This window comes from Anopheles arabiensis, chromosome 2, assembly GCF_016920715.1.
Source record: "Anopheles arabiensis isolate DONGOLA chromosome 2, AaraD3, whole genome shotgun sequence".
Taxonomy (NCBI): Eukaryota; Metazoa; Arthropoda; class Insecta; order Diptera; family Culicidae; genus Anopheles; species Anopheles arabiensis.
The window spans coordinates 100,572,726-100,598,122 of record NC_053517.1 but is presented as its reverse complement, the minus strand read 5'-3'; the positions used below and the strand labels follow the sequence as shown (position 1 = coordinate 100,598,122).

The window sequence follows — 25,397 nt, the reverse complement described above, 5'->3', positions numbered from 1 at the left end:
TCCACATTACTTTCACTTTACTCTGTTTTTTTTTTTTGTTGTAAGTTTTTGTTTTCACTTTCTTATACGTGCACGTGCTAAGATTGTCAAATTGTCCAGTTGGGTATTTTTTGTATATATAAATATAAATAGAAATTTTCCGCCCATGCTCATATTCTGCTTGCTTTATACACAGTTATAAAAAATACACATTTATATATTAATAAAAAAAAACAAACATGAGATTACAGACAGTCGAGGATGAATTTTTTCGTTGCAGTGTGTTGTCTTTTTTTTAGGATACTTGAATACTCTCTCGCTCTCTCTCAAAAAAAAAAAAACTTGCTGCCGAGAATGTTGCCATACCGCAGGCATGTACCAAGGGGGAAAGAGGGTGGTACGGCACCCGGCACGGTTTCGCCCACATTCACTCAAGAAGCGGGACTTTCCGGCACTTTCTGGCACCGACCAGGATCGGAAGGAGGGATGGAATGGTTCAATTGTGTTTTGGTCCCCGTTTTGCCAAACTCTATCCCACCACGCTTCCACCCAATGGCCATCGTGGCCATGTGTTGGTATGTTGCATCGTATCGGACAGTCACTTCCTTTACGATTTTCGATGGCCATGGGTGCAAGGTGTCCCATTCGCAGGGAGATGCGGTATAGAGAAGGGAGAGCGCGAGAGAACAACCAGGAATGAACTATTCAAGCCATCGTCGCGATCCTGACCCGCCCCCTCCCTGAACCTTGCTACTGCCACATCTTTGCTATTCTGCGTTGTAACGAAAAACAAAGTATCTCTCCGCATCAAGTCAAGTGAATAATTTAACCGTTAAACACTAAACTTTAAATAGTATACAATACTAAGAATACTTTTAAATAAAAAAATATGCTCTCTTGAAAAAACAATACTCTTTCTACGCTTACGTTTTTGACAGGACGTACACATAACTTGGTTGGGTTGGGGAGCTAGGGAATTGGGGTATGGGTTGTTGGGATTATGGGAAAGGAACTGGTAAAGAGATCATACTCTCTCTCACACGATCTTCACGGGGGAAAACTGCACATCGACTCGCAATAACGAAAAAAAAAAAACAGGGAACGGTAATTTGGTGGGGAAGGAACGGGCGGAAGGAAACGGACAGTTGTTGGATGGGTGGGACAAAGGGTAGGTGTGGGTGTTGTTGTGTCTCCTGCTCATCCTTACTAGAAGCTCAGGCTGGCAGCCATCCAGTGTGTTTTGTGTGTCGTCCGTGCCGTTTGTTTTTGTTTTAGCAAAAAAAAAAAAATACCGAAAACGTTACGCTACGCGAACCACCCCCCGTAACGCTTCTGCGTTACGGTGTCCGGTTTGCTATGTTTGTTCGTCGAGGAAGCCGACGGGAACGAGGAAACGCTCAGTACACGAACACGAGCGAACTCGAGCTGCACACCACTCGACACTACCGAATCGAGTCGTCGGTCTGAGGAATCTTTTCTTCTCTGTTGGTGTTACGGGGGAGTGATTGTGGCGATGTTATTGCGATGTAAATTTGCCGTTTACTTCTTCCGTTCGGTCCTCCCAAAATGGGATTGTTCCTTTCCTTCGTTCACTTCGTTTGCGAGGGCTACACGCAAGCTTCGAATACCGAAGCTGTACAGCTGTGGCGGTGTTGTTGGTTTTCGTTTTTTTTTTTTCGTTGGAGTTGGATACTCCTGTGGGTGCGCTTTCGACCCTAGTGGCGATGGGGTGGTCCATATTTTCCGGACAATACGGAGCGCCGCATCGTCACATCGCTCAGCTTTTTGTACAATGTTCCACCAGTACTAAGGATGATCGTTGTGGGTCGGTTCGATCGTATGATGATCATACGGTTAAAAGAGGGTGTGCTGGTGCGCTTGGGGTGTAGTAAACGTAGTAAAATAAAACTCTCAAACACACACACACACACACCCAGGGAATCGAGCGACCGTCCCTTTTTGCGAGTGGGGGTTGCGATTTGCTTGTAGAATACTGCTCCGTAGTAGTAGTAGTAGTAGTAATAGTAGTAGTGATGTAGTTGTTGTTGGGTAGTAGCGGATATAGTATACATCGTGTTTTCAGCGTAGTCCGCAGGATGGCGAGAGCTAACGTGACCCCCTCCTATGTTTATCCTTTCCTCGCTTGCTGGGCGTCATCCAGGACGCGTCACCAGGGGGTTGGGACCAGGACATCGTTGTAAGAGGAGGCATACGCCTATTGTCCTTTTGTCGATCAAGACATATTTTCTTCCCGTTTGTGAATTGCTTTTTAAAAGTGTCTCGCTTCTCTCTCTCACTCGCTCCGACTCGCTCGCTCGTTCGCTCTCTCTCTCTCACACACACACACATACACACGCATACGTTCGCACACGCATCAGATCACATGCTGCTGCTGCTTAAGGTTTTTTTTGGGAGTGAGACGGAAGGGTGTTGGTGCGCGTAGACTGCAAGGCGTGGGCAACCTTAGCAGAACGGTTGCTTCAGCTTGGCGATGGCATTGGTCAGGTGCAGCACCTCCGTGTTGAGCTGCGACACGAGCGTCTCCAGCTTGTCGACCGAGTCGAGCACCTCCACCCGCTCGGTGTGCGGGTTGAAGCGCACCTCGAACGGCCGGGACATGGTCGAGACCCAGCGGCGGAACTTCTCCTTCGCGTCCTCGAAGCTCTCCGCGACGTAGTAGATCGGCTGGTACTCCTGGTCCTGGTACGGCTGCACGGCGGTCGAGGCAGGCTCGAACGGCCGGTGCTCCGGCTTGTCGCTGATGGCGTGCAGCAGCTCGCCGTAGGCGGACAGCAGCCCGGCACCGTACGCCTTCACCTCGTCCTTTTCCTTGCACAGCCCAAACTCAACCGTGAACCAGTATACCTAGAAGCGAAGGAGAAAGGGAAGCGTTTGAGCACCCTTGCCTGGCAAACAGAACCTGTTCCAGCACCAGAACCAACGGCTAACGCCAATTTACACGCCAACCAAGAGCGATTAACAGCGCTCAGCGTAACTGGATCGGAATAAATCAACGCCACTTGCTAAACTGTGCTGCGATCCAGTTGGTTCTAGGTGAGTTTGAGGTAGAAGAAGCAAAAAAAGAAGAAAAAAACAGAAAACCGTTCTAAGCGCGGCACGCAACCTACCACCCGCCACACACAAACACACATCATCATCTTCTAAACTGCGAAAGTCCAGCGCGAGCAGGCAAAGTGACCGCAAAACAGTGGCCCGTGTCCTTCGTGGCCTCCTTTCCGGTTTTTTGCACGCACGCTCTGTACTCTCCATGTGTGTTTGTGTGTGTTAATGCCAATGGCAAGTGTTTTAGAGTGGTGGGTTTCATCGAAACTAGCTGCTCGAAAACTGCTCGAATCGGTATGGTCATGTGGTGATGACCTGGCGAGAATTGCGATCGCGCTTTTTGTCGGGGTTCGACCCGAGGCGCAATTACCGTTTGCTACTTGGCGGGGAGGTGGGTGTCCGTGGAACGGTTTTTTTCTTTTTCTTCTTCTTCGTTTTTGAGGGGGGAGTGCTAAAGCACTTGTTGCTGGTGGTGGTGGTGGTGGTGATGGTCGTGGTGGCATCTATTGCGCCTTTACTTACCGTCGAGAGCTTTTCAATTTCCTCATCCGACGCACCGAGCGAGGCTAATCCGATTTCTTGCGAGAACTGGGCGAAGCTCGGGTCGGCGAGCAGCGGCATGTGACCGAGCAGCTCGTGGATGCAATCGCTGGGAATGGCAGAGAGCAGAGAGATGGACACACGCACATAAGAATGAGTGAAATTGTGAAATCGTGCAAAGACAACATGGCAATACATGTCGACTCGAATGTTGCGTTCTCGTTTTTTTTTTTGCTTTGCATTTTCGTAATAATTCTATTTTTCCAGCGTTATCTTTACGGTGGCTCTACTGCGGCCCCAGAGGGACGGTGGATTTGACTTGAAGGATGAAGGCGAATTTCTGAAGCGCTTTCCAACCATGGCAACTTTTCCCATTTTAGTTCCCAATCGTTTAGCGGCACTAGAGACAGCAACAAAAAACAAGGCATTTATTCGATGACTCCCTATCAGCATCATCATTGAGGACGTCATCAACGATGTGAAAGTATCGGAAAAATCAATTACAATAACCGACCTATCGCTCGGGTCCCGGGTGGAATGCTTTCGAGCGACATTTTAATTGAGTTTCCTTTCCAGGGGTTGTTGATGCGCAAGCATAGTTCCCCACTCGGTACCGCACAACGGACAAGGATGATGACTTGTTGCGTCGACTCCGCCGACATGTACAGAGCATAAGGGCATAAGCACAAGTTCCGACTGTTCCGGACTGGGATGCTGTTAGGAGGTGACAACGAGCAACGAGCCGAGAAGCCAAAAGGGAAAATACATCAAAAGCTTAGCTTCAAATGGCACGTGGCAATGTGGCACAGAACTCCCAGCGGAAATGACCCATTTTGGTGGGTGTGAAGGGAAAGGGAGTGGAAGCGAAAAGTGGTAGCAAGTCTGGCCGTAGCACCTCTCGGGCTCCGGAAACGGGCGGCACACCAAGCGTGCGACGGGTGCGAGACCGTTAAAATCATTTTATTCTATTATGAACATCTTACGCCACTTTTGCCACTGCGTACATCTGGCTGGAGGGTTGTTGGAGTGTTCAAACGACTGGAACAAATGTAGGAAAGGGCCAAAGTGTATTGAGCGGTACCTTGTGCCTGAGAGCGCAAGGATAAAGGTTGAAACTCAGCCTGAAATAGGCAAAACGAAAAATCTCTTTTTCCTTTAAATAAAACTCTACTTTTGAGAAAGAGAGAGAGAGAGAGAGCTCACGCAGAAAAAGACGTCTAAAGGAGCACTTATGGCAGCAACAATGTTGCAAAGCTGAGTCTAAAGCTTCATTCTTTATTCTCAAAAAAACCCCTGAATGCATCATTCTAGTGTGAACTTTCAGTTCCAAATGCTGGATGTCGTCCGCGCGAGACGGGAGAGCATTAAAAAGCATCAGGAAAATGGCCCATTTGGCTGCTCACACATCTCCTTTCACATGTCCTTGCACGCACACAATGGTGCCATAAATTGTTCTACCCAAGTGCTAGAGTGCGAGAAGGGAGGCAGCCACTCATCAAAAGCAACGACGTAGACGAGGAACTTCTGCTGCAGCAGCAGCGGCCACCGTAATGGAAAGCTAAAAGGGGAGCTTGGCAGCTTCCGGATTGAGCAAAAGCATCGTCGCATCGACATTCGGAAACAGAAAGGGGAGGAGTGAGGCAAAAAAAATGGGCTATCAACTTACGGTTCCGGCGTGTGGTAGGGCGAGTTGATGTGTCGCACGTACTGCGTGCTCTGGAAGATGCGGAACGCCAGCGAGGCAAGGAAGTCGCGAGCGGTCAGCAGACCGGCGGCCGGCCGGAGCGTGAATCCGGTGTTCTTGCGCAGGAAGTCGCTCATTTCCTGCAGCTGGGGCAGGCGCTCCTTCACGAAGATCTTCTCGTCCTCGAGCTTCCGGAACACGGCAATGTACTCCGAGCAGGCGTGCTGCACCATCAGCTCCTTCACGCGCCCGAACACGGCCGCCCAGGTCTTGTTTTCCGTCTCGGTGTAGTCAATGTGCGGGATCGGATCTCCACTGTTGGTGTGGGCGGGGGATGAAAAAAGAGGTGGTTAGATCACGCTCATCACCACAAAACTTTTTTGGGAAACCCCCCCGGCGGGGTACTTACTATCGGTAGGCGAATGCAATCTCGGCAATCTCCTTGCGACGAGCGCGGTACACCTGGTCTGCGAAACCGGGATGGTTCATGTCAAGGTCCGGCTCGTACTTGGTCATCAGATGGTTGCAGTTGTCCAGCTCCGAGGCGTGCTTCGGGAACCAGGGCGCCTTCACGTTGACGTTGTTCTCCGACAGCAGGCTAACGCTGCCGAAGGACTGCGTCTGGCGCAGGGAACGGATCAGCTGCAGCAGGTTGGCGCGGGCCATGTCGACCTTCACCAGGACGTCGAACTGGACGCCCTCGCTGCGGGACTGGCGCGACTCCAGGTGTACCACGGTGCCGTGGTACGCCTCCACCGCCTTGAGGATGCGTCCGAGCGATCCCATGCCGTCGCGCAGCCGTACGACCACGGCGGCACGGACCACCTCCTTCTCGGCTTCGGGCGACTCCGAGGCGGCATTCTGCAGCACAACCTCCTCCTCCGTTAGCCCAGCGTCTAGTGGCGGGAAAGGGAAAAAGGGGAAAGAACGCGCCGATTAATAACGGTCTTTGTCAGTTTTCTTCCACGCGGTGGGAAAAACGCGCTCCAAGCGTAGCTCTCCAACGGACCGTGTCCAGCCACTAATCGTACAAGTAAATCCTTTTTATTTCCTCCGTTTCATTTTTCCTTTTTTTTAAAAAGGTGAGCTTCGCTCGCTTTGGGGAAAGATTATTGCCTTGCCGGGCGCGTGGGATTTCGAGTTGCGGGCGATTATGGGAGCTAGAAATGGGAAGGCACACGATTACGCCAAATGTGCCAAAAGGAACGGACCGAGTGAACTTCGAGCTGCCGTTAATGGGGAGCAATTTTCGAATCGAAAAAAAAAGAAAGGAAAAGAAAGGAGGAGCTTATTGTGTGACCTTTTGCCTGCAACGGACAATGCGCTGCTGACGTAAAGCATGAATTATGGTGACGTGGAAAAGCTTTCTAGCGGAGAAAGGATTACTTTCGTAGCGAATAGTTCCTGGGAGCGTGGTTCTTGGGAGAGGGGGTGTTGTTCTATGCTCTATTTCTGAAGATGCTTGGTAGTAGCAAACACGTACCTGTTTCCTTGTCCTCATCGTCGGCACTTGGAACGTGTTCCTGCGGCTTCTGGGGTAGCTCATCAACTAAGTATACAACAATCAGGCGCGCACACACACACACACACATACAAAAAGCAGGGAAATTGGAGCAAAAATAAAGAGGGGGAAAAACTCATAAGTACATCAATAATGCATCATGCAGAATGAAAATCAGGCAATAGTGGAACAGAAACTCCAAAAAACCTGGAGCCATTTCCGATGCCTTACCTGCGACCATTCGAATTTCCTCTTCGTCATCGTTCTGATCCTCGACTGTCTGTTGAACCTCTTGTGGAATTTTGTCTTCTGCGTGATCGGAAATGATATTCGAACGGAAAAGGGAACGGAAAAGCAGAAACACAAGAAAAGGAAGGAAACAAAATTAGAAAAAAAACAGAAATTAAAGGTAAAAAAATCGTGAAAGACGAAACACAAAAGCACAAAGAACTAAAACTGAAGGGAGGCTGAAAACTACCCCACAGCAGGTGCGGAGAGGTAGTGGAGAGGAACAAAAATTGTAGCAAAAAAAAAACAAGACATAAAACTTAAAACAATCCACTGGAAAGTGAACGGAGATTGGAGTGTGACCTTCGGTTGGTTTGGTTCAAAATTCACTGCTACTCGTGGGCCCGTTTTTGGTTCGCTTTGTGACAAAAGCGGTCCACCAACTCCTTGCTGGGTTACAAAGAACCCTTTCCCTTCCCTTTCAGAATCGTTCTAGGAGGGGGGGGGGGGGGAGGGGGCGATAGCCATCAGTAGTTCCTCTGCGGAAAAGCTGAAACCCGCGCCACCTTGCTGGTCTCGTTCTTGTGTGCTTCGTGTGCTTTCGACCGGCAGAGTGAACGGCCCTTACCTTGTTGATGCTGTTCTTGGGCCTGCAGAATGGTACACTCCAAGCTAGAGTCTGCGGTAGGTGGACGTCGTTTTTTTTTTGATTTTCAACACAGCCAAATTCGACAAATGACAGCAAGAACATAAAATAGCAAAAAAAAAAAAAAACAAAAAAGAACACAAAAGCAAAACTCATAAGTACAAACAGGAATTACCACTTAGTTGGGTGTGTGTGCGGGTCTTTCGACAGGCGACAGGGCAGCATGCCCGGAAGACATTTCCGCATTACAGCTACTACTTACCGTTGGCCTTTGCGCGGGCCTCGTCCAGAACGGTTTGTTTGGTTTGCTTGACCACAATCGTCTCAAAGCGGGCATCGTCGACCAGAGAACGGCGCCGGGATGGGTATCCGTTCTAAAGAGTAGGTGGAAGAGAGGGAGTAGGGAAGGAGGAAAATGAGAATTAATCGCTAGTTAATCGATGTAAAGCTCTGTTGAAGCTCTTTTTTTTTGCTGCTCCCCCGTACATTAAGATGCTTTAATTGCAAGAGGCCCATCCGACACGCAGACCACAGCACGGTGGCATATGATGTGACCGCTAAAAATGGTCAAAGCCACCAACTGGGTGCCTTTTTGCAGCACCTTCGGCCGTATCGTATGCATGGGTGTCAGTGAGTTTTTTATGCGCCTAATGACCATCGGTGGGCCGTGCGCATGCCTAAGCCACGGCCTGGACCGTGATTGAAATGTTCACCGTGTGGCCACCGTGTGTGTTTGTACGCCAACATGTCAACACACACACACACACACACACACGCGCGTGCTTCTGATGCAACAAGCGCACACGGGGCTGGTGCACCCTTTTTCCTCCCAAACAGCCACTGCGGCCACCGCGATGACGCAATCGACGCGATGCAAAATGCGCTTGCGGGCTTGCTGTGTGTTGCTCCGCTCCGGCTGACCATATTTTCCCATGCCACCGGAACCACACATCTATATGCGTGTGTGTGTGTGTGTGCTCACCCAAGACATACATCTACCCCCCTAGCCGGTATGTTGTAAAGTGTTCGGAATCGGTTTTACGGCCGAAACCTTGACATGATCGCGATCTACCGGTGCGCAACGAAACGAACGCGAATTGACCTGATTAGTGTGCTGGTGTGTGGACGTGTGTGTGTGTGTGTGTGCCTCCCCTTAATACCACCATCCACCTCCTCTTCCCCCAACACACACACAGCAACTAACCACAAGTGCGTGTCAGAATGCACAGTTCATCGAACACAGTTGACTGTCGGACCGCCGAAAAATTGGTTCCATTTCCGTGTTTTTTTTTTTTTTTGGGTTGGTAGGAGGCCTAGTGGAAGATCGGAACCTTTCAAGAGCAATCCCCGCCTTCCCCACCAGCAACCGGAGCACGTGTTAGCACCCGCTTTGCGGGACCTTCGATCGCCTCGTTCGCCATTGACATTGGTAACGGGCGTTAAAGCGCTTGGAGGGTGGCCTCCTGCGCGTGGGCTGCGTGTTGCTTGGCAGGTGTTGCTAGGTGCACCCGGTTTGGTGTTTAGTTGTTAGTGTGGCACGCACTCCAAACACCTCCATCAGATCCATCAACACTGGCGTGACAGGTGCATGTACGAGTTGTACATGAATGATGCATTCCAACACTTCTCGCACAAAAAAAAAGCAACGTTTGCATCTTCGCACATCAGTTGGAGCACACCAGTTGGAGTGGAGTTCCTTGAGCGCGATCTTGGCGAAGGATTCCCGCTCCGGAAGGTCTTGTGTGTGTGTGCGTGTGTGTGCGTTCGTGCTGCGGGCTGGTCGGTAATGAGGACCGGTTTAATGACACTCACTCTCGGGTCGGGCTCGGGCTCGGGCTTTACTGCCTATTTGCTGCCAAATTCAATGTCAATAAGTAGATTATAATGCGCCCTGTTTCGTGCCCTGCCTAAAGCCTGTCCTCTCTGTCCGTCTCTGTGCTGCTGGGAGTGAACGTGATCTTGTTTGTACTTTGCTTTAACAAGACACCCCAAAACTTCTCGAGGGGGGGTGCGCACGCGAAGGGGACGACGGTGGTCCCGATTTGTCCACTTTCCGCTCCAGCTGACCTTGAGATAGCCAACAGTTCCCCCGTCTCACGCGGGCTTTTCGGTTCGGCTGGTGAAAGGCACCTGGCCACGGAGACCGCAGGACAACGGACTGCGCGCGTGGCAATCACTTCCGCAAGCCTCGCACAACTCGTTTTTCTGTTTGCTTCGACAACCGTTCTGGGCTGTACAGAACGGCATAGAAAAAAGGAGTGTCCGTTAGCAACAAAGCCACGGCTAGCTTTGGCTAAGATCGCCGACATCCTTTGATGTCAAGTGGGCCCGAGACTTTGCTTTGGAGAGCGCCACTCGGCGAGGGAAAATTGGCATGACGGTTAGGTCTGTTGCGCTGTATTGATCTAACGGAGCCCAAGCTCGCCACAAGCCAACGAGTCAACATTGGCGAGGGAACCGTTTACGGGCCAGGATACGGGCCAGTGCCAGCAAAAAAACCCGCGGAACCACAGCGCAGAAAGACAACGAGCCGTCGCCAGCACAAAGCAAGAGGAAAAACTTTGTAACGCAAATTAGCTTGGCCATTTTCTTGGCCTGACCGCTTTGGCAGTTTCCGATCACCGATCGTCGTCGTCGCCGTACGAGCAAAAGTGGTCGGTGACCTTCTGCGCTTCGTATGTGTGTGTGTGTGTGCGCGCGAGCGATGCATTGTGTGATTTCCTTCCGTTTCCGAAGCGACGGCCTTAACCTCAACATCGGGGGCCGTATGGCGGGGGCGGGAAGGAAATTGGCCGTAATTAGGTTTCGGTTCCATTACGGTGACCGATCGAGGATGATGAATCGATTTCGGCGACCGACCGATCACCGCCGTCGCCGATCCGTTTCCTTTTTCCTGCGCTGTTTGTGGTGGTTCGCAAGTGCCCCGCACATCAGCGAGGCCTGGCACAGGTCAGGTGAAACTTTTATGTGTTTGCGATTTCACTCCGGGGGAGATAGGAAAATCTACTTCTAGAAGTGTTTTTTTCCCTCCCCCCGGTTGCTTTGTGGGACATGAAGGATTTTAAAGCGAATGATTGATGCGAACGATTTGAAACGCGTTCGCTAAAACTGATTTCTGCTTGATTTTGTGCCACACTAAGGTTTTCGTAGAGAAAAAGATATTCTAGAAGGAACCGACCTTCGGTAAAATGAAATAAAGAGAACATCGCTATCGTATGCGGGACAACATATCACATTTTACGAGACAATCGTAAACCATTTATCAAAGCTTCTAGAACCACCTTTGGGCCCACCTGTGGAGCTAGTTTTATTGCACGCATCAACCCGAAATGCCGCAAAGCAAAAACGCACAACAACAACAAAAAACACACACACATACATTGCTTGCTGTTTCATATTTGCTTAGAGAGAACGAAACGCTTCTCCGATTATCCAAGGATAACTTCAAGCAATCAAACGCGATCGCACATTAGCAGCTTGTTCTAAGGCTTGAATTTTAGTATGTTCTCCTCGTTTGTGGTAGCTCGCAGCTCACCACGGGCTTGACTCACGCTTGCTCCAATCCATCCATTCCCAGGCAATTATCATTGCCAGCTAAGTGGCGTTGCCATCTTGAAAAGCCTGCACACAGAGAAGGGAACTCTCTGGAGTGGGGTTAGAACGAAGCACACGATAAGTGCTTTTCAATTAAAAAACTGAATTGAACACACACTGTATAGACACACACACACATTGTACACACTAGATTAGTGGTAGCAACAATGTAGGGAATTTCTGGAAAGGGGCACTATTCTAGGAGAATTCAAATTTCTCAGCGAAACTGTTGGAATTGATTGTTCCTAAGGAGTTTACTAATTCATGTAATTCCTGGACCTACTGGAGTTGTTTCGAGCAACACTGGGCACACACAAAGACACACATACACACACACACACACACACACACACACACACACACACACACCCACACAGACACACAGGACAGTATCAATGCACTTGCACACTTAGTCACTCAGGTTGTTGCAGTTTGTTTTCCAGTTTTTCTTAAGAGTTCCTCCAAATCTTGCACAGAACTACTTGAACTTCCTCCCTTATCCCTCTCAGGACTCTCAGACAACTCCTTCCTCCGCAATAGCTTACCTCAATGCTGTATGATTTCTTGATCGCGAACATTTCACGGTTCTTCTGGGCAGCAGCGACGGCCATCATTATATTTGGTGCTTTGTAAGGTTGGTGATAAGAACGTTTGTAAAATTTGCAACTGACTGCTGTAGTAGCCTTTTTCGCGTGTAGAAACTGCTACTTCCTGTTTCGGAGCGACTTCGAGCGGGCAGTTCGTGCCGTCTAATTAATGCTTAGCGCTTTTCGCGGTGTTTTGTGTGTTTAGGGGATGATCCAAATAGCGACTCCTTGCGGTAGGATTTCGCTATAGCTGGGAATAGAGATCGCTGGACACACACGGTCGTGACTGTTACCGAGGGGATTCAGGGATCTTTCGAAACTCTTCGAAACAAAAAACTGCACTGCACACACGCACGAACAAGCGTTACTGTATTAAATTACTACGGCGAGCTGCTAAGGCAAGGACCTTCCACTCGAGCTGTGTTACGGGCTTTCGCTGTCTCCGAAACTTCGGCACTTTGCAAAACGCAAGCAAACCAATGAATGCATGCCACTTTTGGTTTGCATCAGTTTAAATACCCGCCAGGCCAGCGCGTGGGGCCAGTTCGATCTCCGGGTCCGGTTTTTTTTTTGCGCGCGCGCTCGTTCGCCTGTAGGGGTGGGTAGCCGCACACACACACACGAACATCGTTCGCGCGACGTAGCATGGCTCAGCATTCCCCCACCCGTCATGTACACACGCACACCCGAGAGGGCACGACGAATCCGCTACACACGAATGCAACAAAGCACCGACGCGACATGCGCCCGTCTCTGTGTGTGCCGAAGCGGGCCAAAGCAACCCCCTTAGCCCCCTCTCACCCTGCCGGTTCGTGTGTTTATGCTACACACACCTGTGCGGGTGTGCGAGCGAGAAGGGGCGCGTGCGCATTACACGGCCACCGTGCAACATTGGACAGGCCGCTTCGTACGACACAACAATAGCACGACACGACCGACGCACAATCCGAGCCAGGACAACTATACAGTGTTGTGTTACGAAGGGTTGTTGTTGTTCCTTGTTGTGTTGTACCCGCTCACCCAACCGCGGTCCGATTGTCTGCCCAGAAAGGTGGCTTTAGGTAGCCAACAGCAACAGGTAGCAATCGGGCAGGCAGGCAGACAGGGAGACACGCAGACGAGACAGATTGCCGGGGTTTGCGGAAATGACCCGTGCTCCCAGAATACGGAGACCGGTCTGGCCGGGAATTTGGATGCGGAAGAACCGGAGGCCGGCTCCGGTTTTGGGATTTTTCGGCGCATGGCCGAAAAATCGAACGCCCCGCGTATCGAGACGCCTTGTTGCCCTGCCAGTGGAGGAGGAAGGGCAACCAAACTAAACAGGTTCTGGTCCCCGGTTCTGGCTGCTAGCTAACCATTAGCCAGGCTGTGCGGTGGCTAAACGGTTAACCGAGCGACGGTAGTGGCGGGATTTTTTGTTTCTTGTTTTTACAGCGCAGATTTTGGGGTTTTGAAGGAAGTTAGGTACCGTTTTTAAGAGTTGTTTCGTTGAAGAAAATAGAATAAGCATTTGTTACCAACCGAGCACGGTGACCCTTTCTTTTACTGTTGTTGCTGCCGCTGCTTTATTATCTCACGCACCCCGGATGGCCAATAAATGGTGTAAGCGTCTCGACGCCCTACTACCCTCGCAGGCCGGCAAATGTCACCGGCCACTGCTACCTGTGCAATATTTTTGAATAATTTCATCAACCCTGGATGGGCCCATTTTTTCACGTAGCTCCTCAAACCTCAAGACCCCCTGGAGTGGCTCGAGTAGTTGCGTCAGGTATCCCTGGGCTGTGCGGTAACCTGGCAGACAATAGAAGCGTGATCATTGCCTCTTGACGGCCATACAAGGGTTACCAGTGTCCGGACCAGTCGTTGGCGATAACATTCGCCTCAAACCCACCAATTTTTGTCTCTAAGGACCCAGTTTTTGTATTAATGTCGCTAATGTTTGTCTAACATGCGTCTTAATCGACCGTTGTGAGTCAAATTTTGTCTCACAGGCACGCTTTTTATGCCCAAATTGCTTTACTTCAAGCATTTAATGGTGTTTCTAAGTTCAGTTTTAAGTATGCAGCATTATTTAAAATTAATAATTTGTTGCAATGTTTTATACCGAAAATTGTAAGCTAACTTAGAAGACTCCATTGGAGCATTCAAGATTATCAAAAAGACTATAAAACAATTGAAAACGTCAACATCTTATGTTTGTTATGATTATCTTGAATGCTCCAATGAAGTCTTCTAAGTAATATTCTAGTTCCAGTTCAATTCTGTATGATAAAAAGTATAAAGCTAAAGATTTTATTCAGCGTTTTTTGTAATTTTGACAAAATGTTATCAATAGATGCGATTTTGGGAGGCAAATTGTTTCCAACTATAATCCATTGGTGACAACGGTGCGCTGCTGAAAGCCGCCCTTATCCACAGCGAAGAGAAATGGAAGATATAAACAAACAAGATCAGGTTTAACGTCGTCTTCGCACGAGGCGTCGATGTCTTGGGGCGATGGGCGGAAACATTCATTCTTTCGGAAGCCTACCGGGAAGCCCCGGACGGCGATCTTTCGTTCGGAATCTCCCAACGACACAGCGTCACCGCGCACTTGCACGGTGGACTTGGGCGCTAGCGACAGCTGAGACAGAGCCGTGCGTGAATCATCTCAATCTCGAGAGGTGGTGGTAACTTCAGCCGCACAGCGACCCAACACGGATGGGTGGATTAACCATTAAACACCACGTAATGGAAGAAAACGTTCCGCAAGGGTGGAATATTTTGTTCACTTAGAAGAAGAGTGTGATTTTTTCGCATCGTTGCTAACATTAGGCGCTGGTTTTGCTGGAATTTGTTGTGCCGTGTTACGCCTAGATCGATAGATGAGACTTGTTAGCGATCGATTGAAGCGTTCGGTTACAATTAATTATTGCCAGCAATTTTGATGCGAAGCACAGACTGGTACAGATCGGGGCAGATTGCGTGCGCGTCCTAGAACAATACAAGCGGATAAGATAAGGGCAGCGTTGGCAGCTGCACCGCTGTATTAGATAACGCCCATTAGGACCGGAATCGATGAATGAAGGCGAAGCGATTTTCCTCATTCATTTGTGTGGTTCGTGATAACTATCACGGGATCAGCTAATCGAGGCACAGCTGTGCACGCTTTTCCCACCGGTCGGCCACTTCCATTCAAACTGTTTCCATTGTTCGCTTCACTTTCATTCATGAAAACGCAGCCCAGCAGGTGGTGCAGGAAGCTACTCGGAACAGTCTAGAAGAGTGTGTTCTCGGGCGAGGGGGGCCAGATACTTAGCCAAATGACCTTCGGGCGTACGGTCACGTACGCACACTGCTTTCTAATGCCGATGCTTAAAAAAGTGAAGCATCATTGTTTTGCGTTATTTTCCATTGATGGGGTTTATGTTTACCATTTCACAACCACCCTTCCAGGTGCTGGGCAACGGGGAAGAAGGAACACTTGTAATACAGCAAACACATCGTGTACCTTATTTTTTTACATCTCCTTCGATCGCAGAGGAGCAAAAAACGATCCATAACATATCGAAAAGATCATATGCAACAGAGCAACAGAGTTGTTTTGGGCCTGCAAGCATAACAAAAAAAAAAAAAAACATGCAGCCACCGTTCAAGTGTTGTTGTTTTGGGGCGCGTCAACGCATACGCAAAACTTGTGATGGTTTTTGTTGTGTAAATCCCTCAAGACAAACCTTCCCTCCGTCCATCACAATCGGTGCGAGGCCTAAAAATAACCCCAAAAGGACACAGACGCAAGAAAGAGAGAGAGAGAGAGAGAGAGAGAGAGCGAGCATGAAGCATTAAATTCTGCATAATTATGGCGCATCGGTGTGAAGATTACAATGGCCAGCAACAGCATCGCTACACCCGAAAATTGCGGCACCACAAACGAACGGTCAGGGCAGGGTACGGTGATCGGGCCGTGCGGCCTGACTGAAGAGGATCACAATAAACTGGCTTGATTGACAACGGTGCGTCTTTGCCACTTGCGACCACTTGCGCTAATGTGCCAAACACCAAGCGTCTGTATAGAGTAAAAGCGTCCCGAGTTAATTGATTTAAAAGTGCGTTTACAGAGGAGCCCGCGAGACACGCGAACACAGCGCCTCGGTGGTGATGGCGCGTGAAAATGATCACGTCGTCGTCTTCGCTTTAGGGACGCATCTTCAGGGAATGCCGGCAGCCGGCACCGAGGCCCCTGCTAATGGGCTAGTTAAGAGTGTTCGGCCGTCTGTAGGCTCTCGAAGATTCGCGCAGACCTAGAGATATCCCGGACCCGTTGGAACGTTCCCCCATCATAAGCGTCCATCTCCCGGGAAGAAGTTGGAGTGGCGCCTTGCGGGGCAGGGTGATGAGCTACCAATAAGGATGACGCTCAGAAGCGAAAGTTTGCATCATCCTGTATGTCTGTTGTTGTTGATTTTTTCCTCCTCTTCTTCTTCTTTCTCTTCTTCTTCTGCTTCTGCTAGCTCATACTTTGTGTGTTGTGCTTTAATTTTGAGGAAACGCTTCAAGTTACCGCTTATTGCCGAAATGCTATGCAATTATAATCGTAATTAGACGTAATATAACAATATAACCTTGCAAATGGGGATGTGGGTTTTACCTCTATTTCTATCTCTTTCTCTCTCTCTGCCTCCCTCTGCATAGCGAGGGTTCGTTTGTGGGTACGAATGAGTGTTTCGCCACCGTTTTCTAGTTCGCGCGCCAGACAAAAACTCATCAAGACTGAAGGCACCGAGTGCCAATTTTTTGTTGTCGTTTGTTTTCGTGCTGCAAGCTTTCCTATGGAAGGTTTTGTGTTGTTCGAGAATATTAGCCTTAATGGAGCAGTCGGTAGTGATGGTGGTGGTGGTTGATGATGACCGACGACCATGTTGACAGATGCGATGCGGAATAATGACATTAGACCAGATCGTTGACCACACGATTGAGACGAGAATGGTTGGCAAAGCTCGCCGACCGCTGCTGGAATCCCCTTCGCTTTGCGTGACTATATTGGCACGGCCGAAGAGCCGGCGTCGGTCGGTTGGTTGGTCCGGTACGTCATTGCAAAATCGCACCAGCCCCGTAGCGAGCAAAGCGAGCGTCTTCGCGGAGATTCCCCGATTCGGCGACCACCACCCAACAGGCAACAGACGGGCGGGGGCCGCGCGTGTTCTACTGTGCATGAGAGGACGGGCCTTTTTTGCCGATCGGACGCGGTACGTGATGCGGTTCGTGTCGTCTTCGTCCCCTACCACTCATCTGCCCAACCCCCGTTAGCTGGTTTGCTGGGGGCCCCGAGACAGGTGAAGAACCGGTTCCGGGTAATTCCAAACGCATCGGACCGGTGCGTTTACCGTGCTGCGAATGGTGGGCAAGTACACGCGCGCGTGAGGTGTGCACATAAGAGTGCGAGGTTGCGGGTTCCAAAATTTCCCATTCCCAGGATTTTCACCACATTCGTTAATAGGAAGTAGGAAGGGCGTCATAAACTCGGGTGAACGTTACGAAATTAGACGACGAATGGGTACGATTGGATAGGGAATATCCCGTCAGAAGAAAGCGAGAGCTTGGGGAGACATCACAGTGACGAACCCTTCTTTGTATGGGTTGGATCTACCAGATTACGTGTAGAGTGGGCTCTTCCGATCGTATTTCACATCTTCTTGATTCGGATTTCCTCTCCGGGGCTTTACGAGCAGGAAAATCCTAGGATCATCTCTTCGCTTGTTCAGAAGCTTCAAAAGAATTGTGAAATTTGAACGTATGCGATGATCATGTACGATCGTATAGGAAAGATTTGAAATTTGAATGCTTTTTATTATGGAGATCTTCCGGCGCTCGTGCAGACTGATCGCTTCTGATCGTACTCCAGGAAAATCCCAGGAACATCTCGTCACTCCAACGCTCGCCAACTCCAACGAATTCGCTAGTCCGATCCGATGCAAGGATGCTCTTTAAGGGTAAATCCTTATAATTATCACAACTACGACCGGTTTTGCTCATGCCTACCGTTCGCTTTCCTACCGTGCTGGCGTGGGATCGTGCTAGCAGGTTTTCTGACCTGACGCACTACAAACCGGGCGTGCAAACAACATTGCATATTCAACATGCAAACTGTACGCTAAACTGTATAGTAAAACGGTTTCAATTAACCAGTAACAGGAGTTAACACCTGCACACCTGTCCGGGCTGGAGTGCAGTTTCGGGGTGGCAAGCGTGCTGTGTTTGCTGGGTTGAATAGAATGATCGAGCAGGGCAAAACTGCTGAGTATTCAATGGCCATGCACCAGAGATGATCAGTCTAGTATGTTCTGACAGAAGGAATGGTGACAATCATTGTTTGGGTATAGTAACATGTGATTCTCCTGCTCCTAGCACAGAGCGGGCAGACCATCCCGTGACATTACTTCGTTCCAGCAATGTTGACTCACCAACATAACACCAACCAAGCTAAGGATAGTAGCAGACATCATGTGAAACCTTTTGTTTTTTTGCTGCTGCTGCTCTTGGAAGTCGCCCTCATTCTGTGTTAAGATGCTCGTACAATAAATTCTACCCCGCCTTTTGCAGCGCACCCTTCCCAAGGTGTATCGCATTGCGTTCGTTGCGAATCGATTCACCTTATCATTCTCCGCCGCTTGACTGACGTTGATTACATATTAGCCTGCTGTCCGCGCTCGGAATGGAATGGAGCAAATTAACCTACTAGCGGTCGTCGGAATTTCCTACCGTGGTGGTGTTTTTTTTGTTGTTTGTTTGTATACACCGTACCGGCTTCTACGCGGTGTGGGTGTGCAAGGTGTGAAGTGTTTGCCTTCCCCAAGTTGGCAAGACTATCCCCAAGTAGAGTGCTTCTTAGTAACAGGTGGTTCCGCAAAAAAAAGCGTTACACTAATCTAATGGAAGATATGCTAATGTGCACCGAGACGGAAGCGGGTTGGGTGAGGGCGATACAAGTCGTCAGAGTGCGAACAAATATTATACTTGTATGAGCTGAGAATCGATTGCAAGAGAAACAGGAGGTCTTGTTGTGCAACGCCTGCAATCATCAGCTGTGCGTTCGGGCTACGCGATCTTTATCTCCGCTTGGAGGTCAGCTTTCCTGCGCCGAGTGCTTAGCATCAGATGACGCCGAACGAACAGAAGCACAGACAAGGATAATATGCTGCAGCCGAGTGGTAAACAAAGCGATGATCGATCGAAACAATGCGCAAGTGCATTTAATTGCAGCGCAGCCGGGCGAAGCAGTCCCCGGTCGGGAAAGCAGCGCTGCGGCTGGCTTCTAAGGCACCGTTCACCCTTATCAGCCTGTAAAGGCGTTTGTTTCCGATGTTTCGCTTTGTCATTGGATCGCTTCGCAATCGAATGGCAAAATAAATTACACCCTTCGAATCCCAAGCAAAGTACCGGAGGACACACACTCACACGCACATGGACAGAGTGCAAGAAAATGCAGCTCCTTTCAAGGTTCGCGGCCGGTCCAAGGATTGCCCTCCCAATCGGTGTGTGTCACTCGGCAGTGTACACGCGCGCTTCAGAACCACCCGCCCCTTTCGAAGGCAATGCCATTGTCTCGCTATGTATCCTTTCCCTTTCCCGGCACTGTCTGTCTGTCTGTGTGTGTGTTTGTGGCGGAAAGTTCTTGACGAGGTTGACGCTTGGCTGGCGGAAGGCACACGCGCAAGGACGCGCGCGCTTGCTGGTAGTGTGTGCGCGAACGGCAAGGTGCAGTTTAGAACGCGGCGTCAGTTTGTTGGCCCCTTTGACGGTAGGAAACCAGTGCAAATGCGCGCTTCAAGGGGGGCCCTGGTGCGGTCCTGCAAGCATTCGAAGGGAGGGGGGGGGGTAGTGTGGGGCAGGCTAATTAATTTATTCTTATTCGCCGTGCACGAGCATTCTGGGTGAGCGTGACGCTTAAGAACACACACACACACGCGGATCTCGTACTCGTAGCTGTAGAACAGCAGCCCGGGTACACCCGCCAAGGTCCCTTCCCTTATGGGCCGCCATCGCCATCGCAATCTGCAGGGTTTCGTGTAGCCTGTTCCGTTTCAAAACCCTCAGCAAAATAAAAAAAAAAAACTTGTTTCCGAAACACAATACACCTTTCCGACAAGCAACATTACGCTCTCCAAAATCATAGTTTTGCATTGTTCCTTCGCGCCAAGTATTACTTCGCCTTGTCGTCGGTACCTGTCATTTCGAAAAAAAAACGTCCCCACACAAACATTCGCCTTTGCTCCGTACGTTAACCCGGCAGCCCGGTGACGGTTTTTCGCTGGCCGCGCTGCGAGCTGCCGGCTCGCGTAAGGCCACGAGGCCGTGGCTAGATGATCTGGCACTGGCTCTTGGAGCGGACCGGAGAGCGCGAGATTGGAGATCGCAGCCGACCGATCGTGCAAACGTGACTCGATCCACCGGGGCAGGCAGCCGTTGCCATTCGCCATCATTATCGCCATCATCATCATCATCATCATCGTCGTGGTGTCGCATTGCCGTCAGTGTCGATTGGCGTCCGCACTGATGGACGGAACACTCTTTTGCCGCAAACACTGACACTGACATTGAACTTGCTGGTGATCTGGTGGACCCCTGCCTGCGGATCGCGGTGATCCGTGTCCGACGTGCGTTCGCCAACGCCAACACAAACCACCAAGTCACCTATTGTTGGAGCCTCAGCCTTTTGGGCCTCTTGCTTGCGTCCTAAAAATAGCCTTCCCAAAGCTAAGCCGTACTTCCGAGCTTCTATTTCGAATGCGGGCGAATAGAGACGAGTAATTTTGATGGCAGCTTCACTGTACTGCGTGTACCGAATAGCACGCAAATCGAAATCAAGACGATTTGTCGAAGGCGTTTGGTTACAGTGCGTGAGTGAAGAGGTATGCTTGCCACAAACAAAAAAAAAACGTACCGCCGTATACTTCCCATTTACCGCACACACACACACACACGGACAGTTGCGAGAGCCTTTCCGCATTTGCCGCGAGAGCCATGATCCGGCTGAAGGTCGACATAATAAACATGAAAACGAAACCGAAACCGAAAGCAAGACGTATCGGAATTGGAAGCGGTAAAGAGAAACGTGTAAAGAGAGGGAGGAGGTAGTAGATGGAGCAAGCAGAAGAAAAATAAACAAAAACACACACACACACACACCAACTACTTGAAGTTGAAACATGATCAGATTGAATAGTGAACAAAAAAAAAACGAGCAAGCAAAAAGTGGAGTACACAACATCACTTAACGAGACGAAGGAAGGAAGTGAAGCAAACGAACGAGCAAAACAGAACAGAAAAAGATCCGAAAATCAGCGATCGAAAATCGTCCCGTAATACGAACAGAAGTCGGAGAGCTAGAGAAGCAAACACTATTACCGCACAAAAGCAATCAACAGAACAGTGAAAGAAAAGGTGCAAAAGAAAAGAACATTAAATTATTGCATCTTTTGTGTCCGCGTTGTGTCATTGTGAAGCAAAAGCGCATGCTACTGTGAGGTTTTGGGTGGTAATGAAAGGTGCCACACACTTTCTTATAATCCAATCAGCGGAAAACGCTAAACGGCAGCGCTTAACGATCGTGTGTGTGTGTGTGAATGATCGTGATGACATGACATTTCGAACGTCGGAGCAGCCTTCGGGGCATATGCCGGGCTGGGCCGGGTGTTTATTAGCCGTGTTGTCCTGTACTACAGTAGCAGCAGCAGTAGCCCCTGCCATCGTTTGTAATCGTCCAATTAAAACCACGTTGCGGCTGTATGTAAATTGCCACGAAACGGATGTAATGATGCCGGATCATTACAGCAATCGTAAGGTGATACCTTCTTCTATTAGATACCGAAAAATGGTGGCGTTTGGCGGAACAAACCCCCCCCCCTGGAGGATTGTTCAGCATTGAACTTAACCTCAATAACCGTGGCCCAGGTACATGGGGAACCTCGGTCGAGCAGTCGAGATATAGCCGCGGTGCGGTAGCATCAAAACCTTCAAACCGCAACCGCCGCCGCGTGCAACACATGTGTGCGCATATGTGCGGAAAATGTATGCCGACCTCCACACACCTCTCTCTTACCTCTTTCTTCCCTCTAGCATTTTGTGCTCTACACACTGGCCCATCAACACACTCCCCCAAGCGGGCAGTCGTTTCCGAACATGACCGAGCTGACGGCCGTTCGGCCGTTGTAAATGCGCTAGGTTTTGCAGAGACAACATTGTTCACTGCAATGCACGTCGTCCACTGCCCACTGTCGGAACTAAGGCTCAGGTGTTGCCTGTCTTGTTTTACATCAATCGCTTCAAGTGCTAAAACCAACGCTCCATCACGCACGCCACACATGTGTGTGTATGTTACGCGGCGTTCGGCCCAAATTATGTAAGGAATCACGAAATTTCACGATGAAGATGACAACTGACAACCGACGAGGGGGGGGTTATTGGGAGTTGTTTTAAACCGTTTACAACCACACACGTACGCAGCACCAGAATCAGTAGTCAATTATTATGATGATGAGCTTTAAAGGCGATGATGATGATGAGCTCGAAAGTACAGCCCCGACGCCCGACAATGGACCGGACCGATTGGAGTAATTGGTCGAAAGTTGACCCGGCGGGGCCCCGTTTATCCTGGAGTGTCTTGTTCAGCCTGTCCAGCAGACACGGAACACACACACGCCGGTACACCCGGAGGGGGTTTCGGTCAAATTATTGCATCCCCAGTCCTTTCCCTTTCCCTTATCGAATCGGTGGGACAATCGTTGTGTCATGGTGTGCTGGTGTGCTGGTGATATCGGTCAAGTACGTCATTGAGGCGTCATCGATTTTCGTGTGCGCCTCTTCAGATCGAGAGAGAGAGAGAAAGAGTGGGGTGAGATAACACCCCATCGAGTCCTTTCGAGCCGAGAGTTGACCCGAGTCTGGTGGTGACGTTTTTGCTTGTAAGCGTAAGCGGACCCGATGTGGCTTTCACTGTGAGCGCCAATGTTCCGATCAGTGTGACCGTTTCCGGGGTGCAGTCCGTTACCGATGGGACGCGCTGCACTTTTGGGCACATTGATCACATCAAACTCATCCGAAGAGAAGAAAAAAGGAGATGTCATTGCAGCAATTGTTAGAGATTGAAGTAATAAATCTTTCACTTTCTACAACCGTATTACATGATCTAGGGGCGTTTCGAAGTGCCGGCAAAAGGCATCGACGACATCGCTATGTCCGGCATTGCCGCCTAGGGGAAGCCATTGCGGTTTGCCATCGAATGTGGGGACACAATGGCCGCGGAAGCTACGCCATTTTGTACGCCGTCCCGAGCGGCTTGTTGTAACGCCCTCCACGCTGCTGATTAGCACGCTGCAATTAGTTAACATATATGTGTTTTGTCCTTCCAGTTTCCAGCCAACAATTAGAAGAGAAATAGCCCTCCACTACGGATTCCTAAATCCGATGCAGATATTAAGCGCATTTAGCACAACACGAGAGCGCGTGTGGCAGGCGGCCGTGATCGTTGTTTCGAAGGGCGCGACAAAAGTGCTGGTGGCGGTGAGGGTGCGCGAAAAGGTACATTTAAGCAAATGGAGATTTTAATCTTTCTCTCTCTATTGCTTCCCCACAGCTCCACACAAACGCCGGACCCGCGGGGCTTGGGTCAGGGTTCTGGACGGTTGGACGAATATCGATTCTGTTCCGTTCCGTTCCGTTTCGGTCGGACGGGCTTTTTCCCCGGTACGTTGAGGTTAGGAAAGAGAAGAAAAAGCGCTCATTCAAATGCAAATAGCTGTGAAGCTAAGGTTCGTTTTCGGTGCGAATCAAACTCAGTAGCGTTGGAGTATGACCCCAGAACGCAAGAAATAATTAGCGAATCTAACGTGATGCAATTAGCAGCAGCAACACGATCGAACATGGCACGTGGAATGGAGCAGATAAGAAGCGCACTAATTGGGTGTAAATTTGCCAAAGAAATATAATTCAGGAATTGCTTCCTAACCCTTAATAAGTTCATACATAAAATATAAAATACATTTTTTCGTTACACTTACCTCGTCGCACTCCTCCAGGAAGATCTGGAAGATCTGGATCGACATGACGGGAGCTGCCGAGGTGTGCATGTTGCGCGGTGGTTTAGTTTTGGTTTTACAAAATTTACAAAAACGTACGATACTCGCAAAAAAACGCGGCTATAAAACTATCGCACGTCGGGTTTGAGTAGTGGCGCGTGTGGCAGTTAAGGGTTAACGAGTAGATTGCCTTTTTTCGCTCTTCTTTCAATACGAACGCGGGGGAGGGGAATAGCACCAGGCTATTGGGATCTACACACGCGTACGTACTAATTTAACACTTGCGCACACACACTACACTCACGCACAAACACGCACACACACACTCGCAGGGAAAGCACAGCTCACCGGGAGATCGAAACGAAACGTTATCACTGGCGATAGCAGAACGAATGAAGATCCTGCGGGATGCTAGAGCTCTTTTTCTTGCACGAGTGGTGTACACACGTGCCGCACACAGGAACAGGAAGCTACCCAGGCGCTCTAGATCGCAGCTGCTCTAGATCAGTTTCGAGCAGTAGTTTCGAGCGGTTGGATTTTCGAATATCGTTTGATCACGTTTGATCGCGTTAGTTAGATTTTGATGAGCAATTGCTTGTTGATTTGTATATTTTAGTAGATGAAGAGAGAAGCATTAGATAAATTAATAAGGCTTTGTCAATGTAGTAATATTCTTGGGTTTAATTTAAATACAGGGTTTCTCGTGATTTTGTTCTTATTTTGCAAAATTTTTTAGATACTTTCCAAAATTTTTGGATTCTCTCAACAAAAAACAAAACAAACTCATTGAACATTCCCTAAAAAATTCTTTGGTAATTTCTTTCAATAACACTGCGTCAATGTCAATTATTCCTAAGATAGATTGGATGGGATGGGAAACAACTTTAACGGTCTCAAGCAAGTGTCATGTGATATACCAAGTAAAAGTGTTTACATGTTTCCAATAATTAATTATTTCTAATTAACAAATCTTATCTAAATTATATTTTTGAAGGGAATGAAACCTGCATAACACAGATTTTATAAAGAAAGGAATTTGTTTTGTCGTAAAAATAAGGCCTAGACTATTATTGTTCGAGCCTCCTGTCTATGGTTTAGAAGATACAACTATTTCTGTACTGTAAAATTCTTTCTAACCAAATTCCTTTAAACATATATTCATTTTTGGAGCGTTACATGACTCACCAGTAACATCGTTGTTACATGATAAATTAGTGAACGGATCTGTGGCATTTGATTTTGATACCTTTTTCAATCATAATCATATTAATAAAGGAATGAAATTAATTTGTCCAATAACATCATTCTCCTGAAGCATTTAAAACCCACATGCACACATGGAGTTGCTCAGCACAGGCAAAGATAAAGCCTCCACCACGAGATAGAGTCTGTCAGCACGGCTTAATCCGTTGACAACTCTGCGACAACACCGAAACAGGTGGCGCAGTGGCCCGATGCAGGCCTTTGGCCAGTTCCCCTTATTAGCACTGTTTCGATGTATGCGTGCGCACCGTCTGGTCAT

General features: G+C 49.1%; 1 protein-coding gene across 2 annotated transcripts; it reads right to left on the bottom strand.

Annotated features, from left to right (window-relative positions):
* LOC120908669 (tyrosine 3-monooxygenase) lies at positions 1-24,281 on the bottom strand. 2 transcript variants are annotated; one of them, XM_040319895.1, is made up of 9 exons: positions 23,858-24,281; positions 7,904-8,015; positions 7,624-7,674; positions 6,999-7,076; positions 6,750-6,815; positions 5,676-6,162; positions 5,249-5,581; positions 3,565-3,691; positions 1-2,844 (listed from the first exon to the last, which is right to left on the bottom strand). In XM_040319895.1, the coding sequence occupies exons 1-9, from the start codon at positions 23,924-23,926 to the stop codon at positions 2,443-2,445; spliced, it is 1,725 nt and encodes a 574-aa protein (XP_040175829.1). In that variant the 5' UTR covers positions 23,927-24,281; the 3' UTR covers positions 1-2,442. The 2 variants fall into 2 exon arrangements, with proteins under 2 accessions (XP_040175829.1, XP_040175830.1); XM_040319896.1 differs by lacking the exon at positions 23,858-24,281 and adding an exon at positions 11,781-12,313.
* Between the last annotated feature and the right edge of the window lie 1,116 nt (positions 24,282-25,397).

Coding starts and splice junctions, on each gene's coding strand:
- LOC120908669 (XM_040319895.1), bottom strand. CDS start 23,926: ATGCACACCTCGGCAGCTCCCGTCATGTCGATCCAGATCTTCCAGATC. Junction 7,077..7,623: donor CCAAGAACAGCATCAACAAG/GTAAGGGCCGTT, acceptor CCGATCACGCAG/AAGACAAAATTCCACAAGAG. Junction 2,845..3,564: donor AAATTGAAAAGCTCTCGACG/GTAAGTAAAGGC, acceptor CTTCGCTTCTAG/GTATACTGGTTCACGGTTGA.